At 39.2% G+C, this 13,307-nt stretch overlaps 1 protein-coding gene across 1 annotated transcript; it reads left to right on the top strand.

The window, feature by feature from the left end:
• Positions 1-592: 592 nt before the first annotated feature.
• Positions 593-5,177, top strand: LOC140177597 (uncharacterized). The gene is made up of 3 exons (XM_072210727.1): positions 593-3,554; positions 3,909-4,249; positions 4,485-5,177. Exons 1-3 carry the CDS (start codon positions 593-595, stop codon positions 5,175-5,177), a joined length of 3,996 nt encoding a protein of 1,331 aa, XP_072066828.1.
• Positions 5,178-13,307: the final 8,130 nt, after the last annotated feature.

Here is a 13,307-nt window from a genome sequence, read left to right as displayed (position 1 = left end):
ATTTAATTTTAAATAATACCAACTAAAAAAAGAAGTTAATTTCAGTATACTATCAGTATAAAATAATGGTTTAATTACTCTGTTGGTCCCTATAGTTTCACCAAATTTTTAATTAGGTCCCTATACTTTTTTTCCTTTCAATTGGATCCCTACACTACTATAATTTTGTAATTAAGTCCTTCCTAGTGTAAAAAATATTAGAGTTAACTGAATATTTATTCTCAAAACGGCACAACAAGAAACCGACAATTTATTGCTGAAAATATAAACGGATGGAAAGCTCTCCATATAAAGGAGGGAAAAATATCTCGTTAAGGTAGGTTTTATTGAATTCCGAATACTGACTTAAGCATCGGAGTGCCTTTGCAGGTACACTCCCCCCCCCCCCATTTTTCATTGCCCGCACTCTCACATAACAACAACCGCAAGAAGCTCGGATTCCAAGGGACGGACGTACAACTTTGGGGCATATAGCTCGGTTGATTCCAAGGAGTTGAAGCCGACCTCTTTCCCAGGCAAGACCAATTGGCGCCCACCGTGGGGCCGAGGAAATCGTATTTTTTCTTTTGGTCCCATCACCTCCTCTGCATCCATGGCTGACGTACCGCCTCCCTCACTGTCCGAACTTATGCGAATGGTAGCCGAACTACAACAAGCCAATCAGCGAATGGCCGACGAAAACCAAATAATGGCTGCCCAAATTGCTGAACTAAATCATGCTCGGATCGAGCACAACGATGCTCATCGCCAGCAGGCAGAAGATGAAGAGCATCAGTCCCAACCAACTCATGTTTCGGAGACCGCTCGAGGCGAAGAACAGCAGCCCGAAGATGAAAAAGAAGAGTCCGACGACCCTGTAGGTCCCTTCATAGAAGCAGTGATGAACTTCGAACTGCCGAAGAGGTTCACTCTGCCGTTGACCCTCATGCCTTATGATGGACTCGGAGACCCGAGAAAGTTTCTAAAGAAGTTCCGATCAATAATGATCGTCAATGGTGCATCAGATACAGTTTTATGTCGTTGTTTTTCGAATTATCTAGACGGCCCTGCACTTGATTGGTTGTGTGCTTTGACTGCAGGTTCTATTTCGCGGTTTCACCAGTTGGCGAAGTTATTTGAAGAGCATTTCGCCGGATCCGCAATTTACTTGCACGATTCTGATTACTTGAACACTATCAAGCAAGGACCAAATGAAAGCTTAAAGGACTACATGACCCGATTTACCAAGGTCGCGATCAACATACCAGACCTCCACCCCGAGGTCCATCTACACGCAATTAAAAGCGGCCTCCGACCCGGAAAGTTCCAGGAGACAATCGCAGTAGCCAAGCTGAAGACTCTAGCAGAATTTTGGGAGAAGGCAAAAGGACAAATTGACATTGAAGAGCTCAGACAAGCTCGGAAGTCTAACAAGTCACACTTCCGCGAAGAAGATAAGAGCTCAACCACTAAGAAAAGTTTTAAACTAACACCTCGATTTGATTCTTATACGCAGTTTAACACTAAGAGAGAAGACATAATCAAAGAGATCTTGAACTCAAAACTAATCAAGCCACCAAGAAAGGTAGGTACATACCAAGATGCAAAGAACGTGGACAAATCGAAATACTGCGCTTTCCACCAGAAACACGGCCACAATACTGACGATTGCGTGGTTGCCAAAGACCTTTTAGAACGACTAGCTCGACAAGGATACCTCGACAAATACATTAGTGGTCACATCCAAAAGCGCGGCCCAAGCTCCACAACAAACGACCTCTCTGAACAAAACCGAGAAAAAGAGAAGACATCTTCAAGCCAATATGAAAGACCACGAGGTATAATCAACTGTATTTCAGGAGGATACGCCAGTGGAGGATATTCAAATTCGGCAAGGAAAAGATCGTTCAGAGCCATATGTTCGGTAAACGGACCACAACAAGGTGAAGCAATCACTAATCCACAACCAGAAGTCACTTTCACAAACGGCGACTTCAACTCCAGTATACAAAATTTGGACGACCCTGTGGTGGTCACCCTTCAGCTAGGGGATCTATTGGTGAAAAAAGTGCTCTTAGATCCCGGGAGCAGCGCCGATGTTCTATTTTACTCCACATTTCAAAAGATGAAACTCAGCGACAACATGCTACAGTCAACAGGAGGAGATCTGGTCGGCTTCTCAGGAGAACGAGTTCCAATACTCGGATCAGTGTGGTTACAAACCACACTGGGTGAGCATCCTCTTTCAAAAACTAATGATATTCAATATTTAGTAGTTGATTGTTTCAGTCCATATAACCTAATTCTTGGCCGACCTTTTTTAAATAAGTTCGGCGCCATTGTGTCTACCGTTCATCTCTGTGTAAAGTTTCCACTGCAGGGTGATCAGGTTATAACAATCCATGGAGATCATAAAGAGGCACGACAGTGTTACAACATCAGCATGAAGTTCCAAAATCACTCAACTCAACAAGTCAACAATGTCGACCTCAAACAAAAGGGGGACACACTGGCCGACCTGGACCCAAGAGCTGATTTTCTCGAGCGCCCAAAACCATCCGACGAGTTACAAAAAGTATATTTCAATAATGACCCTAACAAATTTACATATGTAGGTACATCAGTCAGCATAGCCGAGTTACAGGCCATAACGACCTTCCTGCAAGAACACGCCAATCTTTTTGCTTGGACACCTTCAGACATGCCCGGCATCGACCCACAAATTATCAGTCATAAACTAGCAATAAACTCGGCAGTCCGACCAGTGCAGCAGAAGAAACGAAAACTCGGCGAAGAAAAAAAGAGAGCGTCACTAGAAGAAACACAAAAGCTCATCAACGCCGACTTTATCAAAGAGATCAGATTCACTACCTGGTTAGCCAATGTGGTAATGGTAAGAAAACAAAATGGTAAGTGGCGCATGTGCATCGACTTCATCGATTTAAACAAAGCATGCCCAAAGGATTCCTACCTCCTACCCTCCATAGACTCTTTAGTAGATAATGCATCAGGCTACACTACTTTAAGTTTTATGGATGCGTATTCAGGGTATAATCAAATACTCATGCACCCCTCCGATCAAAATAAAACAGCTTTTATCACTGACTTCGGTAACTATTGTTTTAAAGTTATGCCATTTGGATTAAAGAACGCAGGTGCAACTTACCAACGCCTTATGGATAAAGTGTTCGCCAAACAGATCGGCAGAAATATCGAAGTTTATGTCGATGATATGGTCGCCAAAACACAAATCGGACATAATCACATCAGCGACCTTACAGAAATCTTCGGCCAGATCCGCCAGTACAACATGTGCCTCAACCCCGAGAAATGTGCATTCGCCGTTCAAGGGGATAAGTTTCTGGGGTTTCTGCTAACATGCAGGGGAATAGAGGCAAATCCAGACAAATGCCGAGCAGTGCTGGACATGGCAAGCCCTAAAACAGTCAAAGAAGTTCAGCGCCTCACAGGACGACTTGCCGCACTTTCCAGATTTGTTCCTTGCCTAGCCTCAACTTCTATTCCTTTTTTCCAAACAATTAAAAAGAAAAACATATTTGAATGGAACGACGATTGTGAGAAAGCCTTTTCGAAATTAAAAATAACTCTCTCACAACCACCGATTTTACAAAAACCCCTACAAGGGGAAGATTTATTTCTATACCTATCAGTTACTGATTGGGCGATAAGCTCGGCCCTTGTTACAGAAAGAAACAAAGTTCAGAATCCGATATATTTTGTCAGTAAGACTCTCCAGCATGCCGAGCTCAATTATCCGAGGATTGAGAAGCTCGCACTGGCACTAATATTCTCGGCGCGACGTCTCCGACCTTACTTCCAGAGCCATGTTATCCACGTCAGAACCGATCACCCACTAAGACAAGTGTTACACAAACCAGAAATTGCAGGATGACTTATAAAATGGGCAGTCAAACTATCTGAGTTCGATATCAGGTACCAATCCAGAGGGCCGATCAAATCTCAATTTCTGGCAGATTTCATCGCCGAGCTTACCATACCATCAGAGGAAGATCATGCAAAACAATGGACCTTATATGTAGACGGCTCTTCAAATAATGGGGGCTGTGGAGCAGGAATACGTCTGGAGGCCGATGATGGATTCATACTAGAACATTCAATACACCTAGCCTTCAAAGCCAGCAACAACCAATCCGAATATGAAGCACTAATCGCCGGATTGCGACTTTGTCTAGACCTCCAAATCTCGGCAATCAATGTATATTATGATTCATTATTAGTGGTACAGCAGGTAAATGACCTTTTTCAGGTAAAAGATCCACTACTCTCTAAATATCTGCTATTAGTCAAGAAATTATCAAACAAAATTTGCCAAATTTGATATACAACATATACCACGCGAACAAAATCAAAGAGCAGATATCTTATCTAAACTCGGCAGTACACAGTCCGAGTTATCTACACTACAACAGTTTACAATAACATCACCCATTGTTACTCTGACAAACATGTTGAGTGTTACACAGGGAAAAGATTGGAGGGACGACTTTATACACTATCTACAAACAGGTGCTATACCAGAAGGGGTCGAAAACAATAAAAAGTTTCGACGACAAGCATCCTACTTCACAATACTCAATGGAAAACTGTATCGACGAGGTTATACTCGGCCTCTACTCAAATGTCTCAACAGGTCAGAAGCTGACATAGCTTTAGCAGAGGCACATGAAGGAATCTGTGGAACACATACAGGAGCTCAAAGCCTAACATCCAAGATCCTCCGAGCTGGATTCTTCTGGTCAACTTTGAAACAAGACAGCCAACAAAAAATCAGGTCATGCAACAATTGCCAAAGACATGCACCACTGATACACATACCTGCCGAGCAATTACATCATTCCGACATTAGTTGGCCATTTAACCAATGGGGTTTAGATATACTCGGGCCGTTCCCTACGGAACCGGGCCAGGTAAAATTTCTTATTGTCGGCATTGATTATTTCTCCAAATGGGTGGAAGCCCAACCTTTAGTAAAAATAACATCACAGCAAATGATTTCATTCGTTTGGAAGAACATTATTTGCCGTTTCGGCATACCTCAACATATCACAACTGACAACGGTCGCCAGTTCGCCGACCAGAAATTTCAAACTTTTTTGCAGAATCTCAAAATAAAGCAAAACTTCGCCTCTGTTGAAATCCTCAAACGAACGGACTAGCTGAGGCTGCGAACAAGGTCATCCTGCATGCACTAAAGAAGAAGCTAGATGACGCCAAAGGACTCTGGGCCGAACTAATACCTGAAGTCCTTTGGGGGTACAACACCACCCCACAAACATCAACAAAGGAAACGCCATTCAAGACGAAGGCCATGATACCCCTGGAGATCTCCCAGAACTCCATCCGAACTTACATCGACAATCAAGACGAAGCTCGGAGAACCGAGCTCGATGTCATCGAAGAAATAAGAGACATCGCCACCTTGAAGCAACGTGCAGCACAGCAAGCAATCGCCCGACAGTACAACAAGTCGGTTAGAAGCAGATTATTTGTGAAAGGAGACTTAGTCCTCCGCAAAACCGAAACTGCTCGGAAACCACCCTCACATGGGAAGCTCGCTGCAAACTGGGATGGTCCATACCGAATATCAGAAGTACTCGGCAACGGAGCATACATACTCGAACTAATCGATGGTAAAGTATTACCCAATACCTGGAATGTTTCATCCCTAAAGAGTTTTATAGTTAAAAATCAGGGACAGGCTGGTACTCTTTTTCCTACTACCAAGTTTTTGTCCCAAAGGGTTTTACTTGGAGAGGTTTTAACGAGGCTAGCCTACCTGAAAGTCTGTATTCAAACAATTACGAATTTATAATCAGCATCATCTCACTCTAGTCAATTATGCAATTTATATTTCCCACCATTATCAATTCTCAATATAACTCGGCAAATGGCAATGCTCGCCTAAATATACAACCTGCCACTACCCGGCAGTATCTCCAAAAACACAGGAATGACAACTCACCAAAATCATTTCTGTCAATCAACAAAACGCTTTGCCCCAAAAGGAAAGCACTGACTTCCAATAACGTTCAAACAATACGACAATTCAAAAGCAAAATATCAAAGTTCAAATATCTACCAAGTTACAAAATAAAACAACAAAATACCAAACAAAGTAACAAACTAAACATTTTCTGCTTGATCTTCAACATCACCATCATCCTCAACCATCTTGCCATCACGTACAACTTTCCCAGGATCCATGCCGGAAAGATCAGCTTCTGGTGCCAAAAACTTTGCTTGCAACAACGCCCCTTCAAATCCCTCAACAAAAGAATCCAGAATTTCATCAGCCTTTTTCTTCTGCACATCCTTTAATTCGGCAGTTACCTCAATAAGACGAGTTTGTACGCTCGCCAGATCACTCTCCTTCTTCTTCAAATCCTCCACATCCCGAGCATAACTATCTTTCGTCTCCTTCAGTAACTTCTCGGCGTCAGTTAACCGTACCTGGAGCTCGGCAGCAACACTTTTACTCTTAACTAACTCTTCCTTTAGAACAGAAACCTCGCCTCTCTCCGCAGAAACTTTCTTATATTTCAATTCTTGGCTACGCCCAAGACTGGCAAGACGCAGACCAACAACCTAGACAAAAGAACACAAGAAGCTTGTAAGAAATTCACAAAAACAACAAATGAGGATAAAAGGGTCACCCTTTACCTGCATATACTGACGAATCACCATGTCTCCAACCTCCTTCGCAAGCGAAACATCGGCCGACGATTGACAATACTCGTCCACTACAGCCATATAAGGATATTCTCTCCCCCAAACAGAAAACCCCTCACTTTGTTCAGAAATTTCATGAAGCCTTTTTTGATTACCCATAAAAGCTTGTATTTCCTCGACAGGAACCCCAAAGGACTTCTCCTCGGAGTCATCAGACAATTCAACAAGATCGGACTTCCTCTTCCTTTTAGCAATGACCTTCCTCCGACCTTGCCGAGGATGGGTAACCTCACCAGTCCCAGCAACTTTCTCAGCATTAGAAGACGAAACCTCCTTCTCCAAGTTCTTATTCTTGAAACGCATCCTCAAGGACGCAGCTGAAACACTAGGATATTTACCACCTACAAAAATAAAGAACATCAGATATCTGAAAAGAAAAAGCAACTACATCACAAACAACCCTACCACTCACCTAAATACTTTAAAACAGCATCTTTATCCTCTTCCCACTTCAGAAGCTCATACATTGAAATCAGGTCTCCCCGACCGATGTTCTCAATAAGAAACTCAATCAAACAGGCATTTCTCGGAGGAATAACTTCTGGTCCGAGTATATTCTGAGGTTCCGAGCACCAATACAATGGGAACTTCTCAGCCAAGTTTTCATCTACGAAAAATGGAAAATCCTTTTCCAAACCCCTAACCTTAAAATACATCTCTTTAAAATCTTTGAAAGAAGATTTATACAACCTGAAAATGCCAAATCCAGTGGTGCTGTTGAAATTTATCCAACCTCCTTTCCACACCCCTTTGGCTTGAAACAGTGAGAAGAAAAGGTCAACAGAGGGTACCTCTTCCAGAAATTCCATTAGAATTTCAAAAGAACGCAAGAATGCCCACCCATTTGGATGAAGCTGCGATGGAGCACAGTTCAACTGTTTCAGGATCTGACACTCGAAATCTGTAAAGGGTAACATCACTCTCAGTTCCTCCAGAACACAGCTGTGCATGAAGAAAAATTCAAAACCACTCCTACGGTGGTAAACCCTATCATTAACACTACATGGCAGTAACTCAATCCCAACTCCAGAGCCCCGCCTCACTACCTTACTTACATCCACTTCCCTCACGGCCGCCTCATCACAAAATAACGACACCCGAGACCTCACATCATCCCCAACCCAGTCGTAAGACCAATCTACTTTATCTTTCTTCTCCCTCTCAAACCCCATCAAAAAAACAACAAAACAAACATGCAACCAAGAAACAGAAAAAGGAAGAGGGAAGACAAAAATCACAAATACACAGACATGGCCATACCTCTCTTGCTCATTCTTCACAGAGAAGGAGAAAATCAAAATGCCCAAGTTCCAATAAGTAAAGGTTATTGATCAAAATAAAAACGTTTGAAATATCACCATTGCATCAATCACACGAAAAGACGAACGGCACATTGGAAACTAACAAAACATTAATGAAGCATCCACTCATTCTCTCTCTTCAATACAAAACAAACACGTTGTCCAATGTGGCAAAAAAAGTCCCTTTAATGAAGTACGTTGAACTGGGGGCCCACTCAGGCATCCACTCAACCAAGTTATAACTCATCACAAAAAGCTCAACCTGCTTCATTAAAAAACTTTCCTCAGGCTAAGCTTGGGGGCTGTGATATGGTCATCATTAATACGAGTTATAACTCGGTCTCCTGACCGTTATCAGCAGGCATCATAACTCGTCATTATCCGTTATTACTCGGACTTAATGAGCTATAACTCGGTAACATCAGTATTTTTATCATAACCGACGTCTCAAAACGGCACAACAAGAAACCGACAATTTATTGCTGAAAATATAAACGGATGGAAAGCTCTCCATATAAAGGAGGGAAAAACATCTCGTTAAGGTAGGTTTTATTGAATTCCGAATACTGACTTAAGCATCGGAGTGCCTTTGCAGGTACACTCCCCCCCCCCCATTTTTCATTGCCCGCACTCTCACATAACAACAACCGCAAGAAGCTCGGATTCCAAGGGACGGACGTACAACTTTGGGGCATATAGCTCGGCTGATTCCGAGGAGTTGAAGCCGATCTCTTTCCCAAGCAAGACCAAAACTATTAACAGTTATCCATTTGAAAAAAAAGTCATTAACAGTTTGGTCAAGCCATTGCGCTGCGCGGTTTCCTAGCAAATCTGACTCCTGAAAGAAACAATTCAGACCACGTGTTGCTATTCTGATCATTGGTCATATCATTAGTGTTGGATTAATAAGGGTGTATGGCCAACAAAATACTATCATGAATTATCATTATTATTATTATTATTATTATTATTATTATTATTATTATTATTATTATTATTATTATTATTATTATTATTATTATTATTATTATTATTATTATTATTATTTTATAAGAATAAACTTTTATAATTGATAATAGTGTCTTTAATTAAAATTAGAAACGAATAATTACGATAGGAATTATAATACTGAGATATACGTTTTTTGAGTACTTTTAATTTAAATCGTTCTTAATCGTAGAATCACTAAAATTGGGACATTAGTGATTCGAGTAGATTAATATATATATATATATATATATATATATATATATATATATATATATATATAAAGATATAACCATTGAACTGGCTCACTCTAAGAATTCCTAATGGTTAAAGTTACCGTATATTTGTCAATAGGATATGCTTATGATGAACATAATATTAGAATTTTTCTTTGACCTACGACTATCATAATAATTGACAATATATTTATTATATTTTGATTCTGGACACCTAATACCTTACGGTGCTAATTGAATGGACATTGAATATGATTTAAATACTTGTAAAATTCATAATTAGTCAATTTAAAATTCATCAACTATGGTAATGAGTTTGATCTCTACGATTATAATGAATGAAATAAACAATGCCTTGGCCAACGGGTTTGAATGAATTAAGAAATGAATTTCTTAAGACATTCATAATTCATTATAATAATGGTAACAAGTTAGAGTTTGACAATCAAACCGTACTCTAAAAGTTAGCCAAGAGCTGAAAAGATGGAAGGAGTTATATTTTTTATTCATTGTCGGGCGAAAAAATGCCGATTAAGAATTTATAATGGAAATAACGTTGCAAGTACAGTTCTTAACCGACGAAAATTCTACTTATCAATTTAAAAAGAGTTGTCACAATTTAGAATCAATTAACTGGGAGTAGAATTTTCAGGTCATCTCCCAACGAGTTGACAAAAGAGTGCAATTTATTGGTCAGGAATTTTCTGAGAAATTTTAGAGTTGGGAATAGAGAAATAAATGACTATCAATTAAAGCAATAAAAATTAACAAGAGATTTTATATAATTAAAATAAAAGCCTTGACTAGGAGAAAATTAATCGGAATTTCTATCCTTGTTGAATGTTCCCAAGTATAATAGTAAAAGGGTTGTTGCTTCTACTTAGTTATCCCCTAACGAATAAAGAAAAGTCAAGTAACTAAACCAACTCTAGTTCACAAGTCATAATCCCTTCCTAGAGAAGGATTAGAGTTAGTGAATAGAGAATCAGCCAACAACTTCCAATTACAGATTAACACTTGAGTATTCCAACTCAAGGGTTTCCTGTTAATCAACTCCAAAGTCAAGTTGGGAGTCTACTCCATTGACATGGATGCCATTTTCGCAAACATGTAAAGGAAGTAGAAAGGAGACATGGTAATTAAAATTAATTTAGTAAAAGTAATTTTCGAGCTAATAAATTAATTGGAGATAATCAAACAAATAATGGAATTAAATGTAAAAATAACTCTTTGCATTAATAAATTCCAAAATCAAAGATATCCATATATGACTCTAAACAAACTGAATGGAAAACAAAAGAGTAAGGAAATAAGAAAGCAAACTGTAGTGACAAAGACTTCAATTGAAGGTAGTAACTCTCAAGATCCAATCCAAAAGCATAAAACTAGAAATCTATGAATGTGAAGAACCCTAGAGGAAGTAGTGTTTTCTCTCCCGGATTCCAAAGTAAAACTAAAACTGAGTAAATGTGAATGTGTGTTGAGTCTCTGCTTGTCTCCTGACTCTAGTCTGTCTTTCTGGGCCGAAAACTGGGTTCAAAACCAATCCAAAATCGCCCCTAGCGTCTTCTGTAGTTGCAGCACGTGACGCACGTCACGCGTACGCGTCAGTCACGCGTACGCGTCTCTGTGAAAAAGCTCCAAGTCACGCGCACGCGTGAGCCAGGCGTGCGCGTCGATTCTCGCTGGTCATCTCCTTTGTTTCTTGTGTTCCTTCCACTTTTTGCATGCTTCCTTTCCATCCTCTAAGTCATTCCTGCCCTATAAAGCCTGAAAACACTTAACACACGGATCACGGCATCGAATGGTATAAAGGAAATTAAAAATTAGCAAATTTAAGGCCAAAGAAGCATGTTTTCAATCATAGTACAAAATTAGAAAGAATTTGTAAAACCATGCAATTTGTATGAGTAAGTGTGTGAAAAACTGATAAGAACCACTCAATTTAGCACAAGATAAACCGTAAAATAGCGGTTTATCAATCTTCCCACACTTAAACATTAGCATGTCCTCATGCTAAGTTCAAGGAGACCAAAAGAATGAATGGGAGAAAGTAAGACTCATGCAATGCAACCTATGTATATGAATGCAACTATATGCTAAGATGTGTCTATCTACTTAGTTAAAAGTAAACAAGTTCTCCAAGACAAACATATATTCCAATTCTTAGTGAAGAATTGCTAGTGCAAGGAGTTGTCGAAAGTTTCTCAATTAAATCCATTGGTTAAAGAATTGACAACAAGGATCAGTTTTGGTATGGATACTACTATCGAATGAGAAAATTTTATTCACTGAGGTACTCAGGTATTGGCATCTGACCCATCTTATTGAAATAAAATTTTAAGCACAAAATAGATAAATAGGATTACTTTATTACTTCCGTCGCGTGTTATGAACACATGTAATCCTATAGTGGTATATGAATCATGGCCCTTTTATGTTTAAAATTTTATTGCCAAAAATTACAAATTAATAAGATTAATTTAAGTTTTATTATTATAGTGAATGTGATTCGTAATCCATGGTATGAGATGCTATTGTCAAAATTATAATTTTATATGGGATAAAATTATATGTATGTTAAGGAACATACTATTATTTTTATTTTTATTTATTTATGAAATAAAGTTGAAAGAAAAAAAAGATAAATAAATTTTATACTTTGTTTACGAGGCTCTACCTGACAATTAGGAGATTCGTACTCAAGAATAAAATTTATATATGTATTTGATACATGGAATGAATTAATTTTTACTTAAACTTAGACAACCTAGGAGTATAAAATATAATTCAATTAAATAATAACCTGACAACCAGATAATTGTTTGGGATTAAAATTGTATATGATAAATTTAATCATCTATTTAAAAAAATGTATGAGTAATGACTTGACACCAAGACACTCATTCATGATTTTTTTAAGCCAAAAATTGTATATGATTTTAACACTTAATTTAAGAAATAAAGATTTTTTTATTTTTTATAATCTTAATTATTGTGAAAAGTGTTATTTGTATGTGTGATTACGTACTTATATTTATTTTTTGGTGCACGAAATTGTGATCTCAACGGCGCCAAAAATTTGGTATGCACTTTCATAATCTCAATTCTTTTTCACAACTCCGCACAACTAACCAGCAAGTACACTGGGTCGTCCAAGTAATAAACCTTACATGAGTAAGGGTCGATCCCATGGAGATTGTCGGCTTGAATCAAGCTATGGTCATCTTGTAAATCTCAATCAGGCAGATTCAAATGGTTATGAGGTTTTGATAATTAAAATATAAATAAAATATAAAATAAGATAGAAATACTTATGTAATTCATTGGTGAGAACTTCAGATAAGCGTATGGAGATGCTTTGCTCCTTCTGAATCTCTGCTTTCCTACTGTCTTCATTCAATCATTCATACTCCTTTCCATGGCAAGCTGTATGTTGGGCATCACCGTCGTCAATGGCTACCTCCCGTCCTCTCAGTGAAAATGGTCCAAATGCACTATCACCGCACGGCTAATCATCTGTCAGTTCTCACTCATGTTGGAATAGGATCCGTTGATCCTTTTGCGTCTGTCACTACGCCCAGCACTCGTGAGTTTGAAGCTCGTCACAGTCATCCCATCCTGGATCCTACTCGGAATACCACAGACAAGGTTTAGACTTTTCAGATCTCAAGAATGGCCGCCAATAATTCTAGTTTATACCACGAAGACTTTGATCTAAACCAGGAGCCCAAGAGATAAACGCTCAAGCTATTGCAAATAGAACGGAAGTGGTTGTCAGGCACGCGTTCATAGGCGAGAATGATGATGAGTGTCACGGATCATCACATTCATCAGGTTGAAGTACGAGTGAATATCTTGGAATAAGAATAAGCTTAAATTGAATAGAAAAACAATAGTACTTTGCATTAATTCATGAGGAACAGCAGAGCTCCACACCTTAATCTATGGGGTGTAGAAACTCCACCGTTGAAAAATACATAAGTGAAAGTGGTCCAGGCATGGCCGAATGGCCAGCCCCCTAAACGTGTAC

The sequence above is a fragment of the Arachis hypogaea genome, chromosome 13 (genome assembly GCF_003086295.3).
Source record: "Arachis hypogaea cultivar Tifrunner chromosome 13, arahy.Tifrunner.gnm2.J5K5, whole genome shotgun sequence".
In the NCBI taxonomy this organism is placed as follows: Eukaryota; Viridiplantae; Streptophyta; class Magnoliopsida; order Fabales; family Fabaceae; genus Arachis; species Arachis hypogaea.
The sequence above is the reverse complement of the archived record's forward strand: the minus strand, read 5'-3'. Positions and strand labels throughout refer to the sequence as shown.

Excerpts from the sequence above, each read along its gene's own strand:
- LOC140177597 (XM_072210727.1), top strand. The coding sequence starts at position 593 with ATGGCTGACGTACCGCCTCCCTCACTGTCCGAACTTATGCGAATGGTA. Across the intron at positions 3,555-3,908 it reads ATTTGAATGGAACGACGATT|TCAAACTATCTGAGTTCGAT; the intron begins GTGAGAAAGCCT and ends TAAAATGGGCAG. Across the intron at positions 4,250-4,484 it reads CATTATTAGTGGTACAGCAG|GGAAAAGATTGGAGGGACGA; the intron begins GTAAATGACCTT and ends AGTGTTACACAG.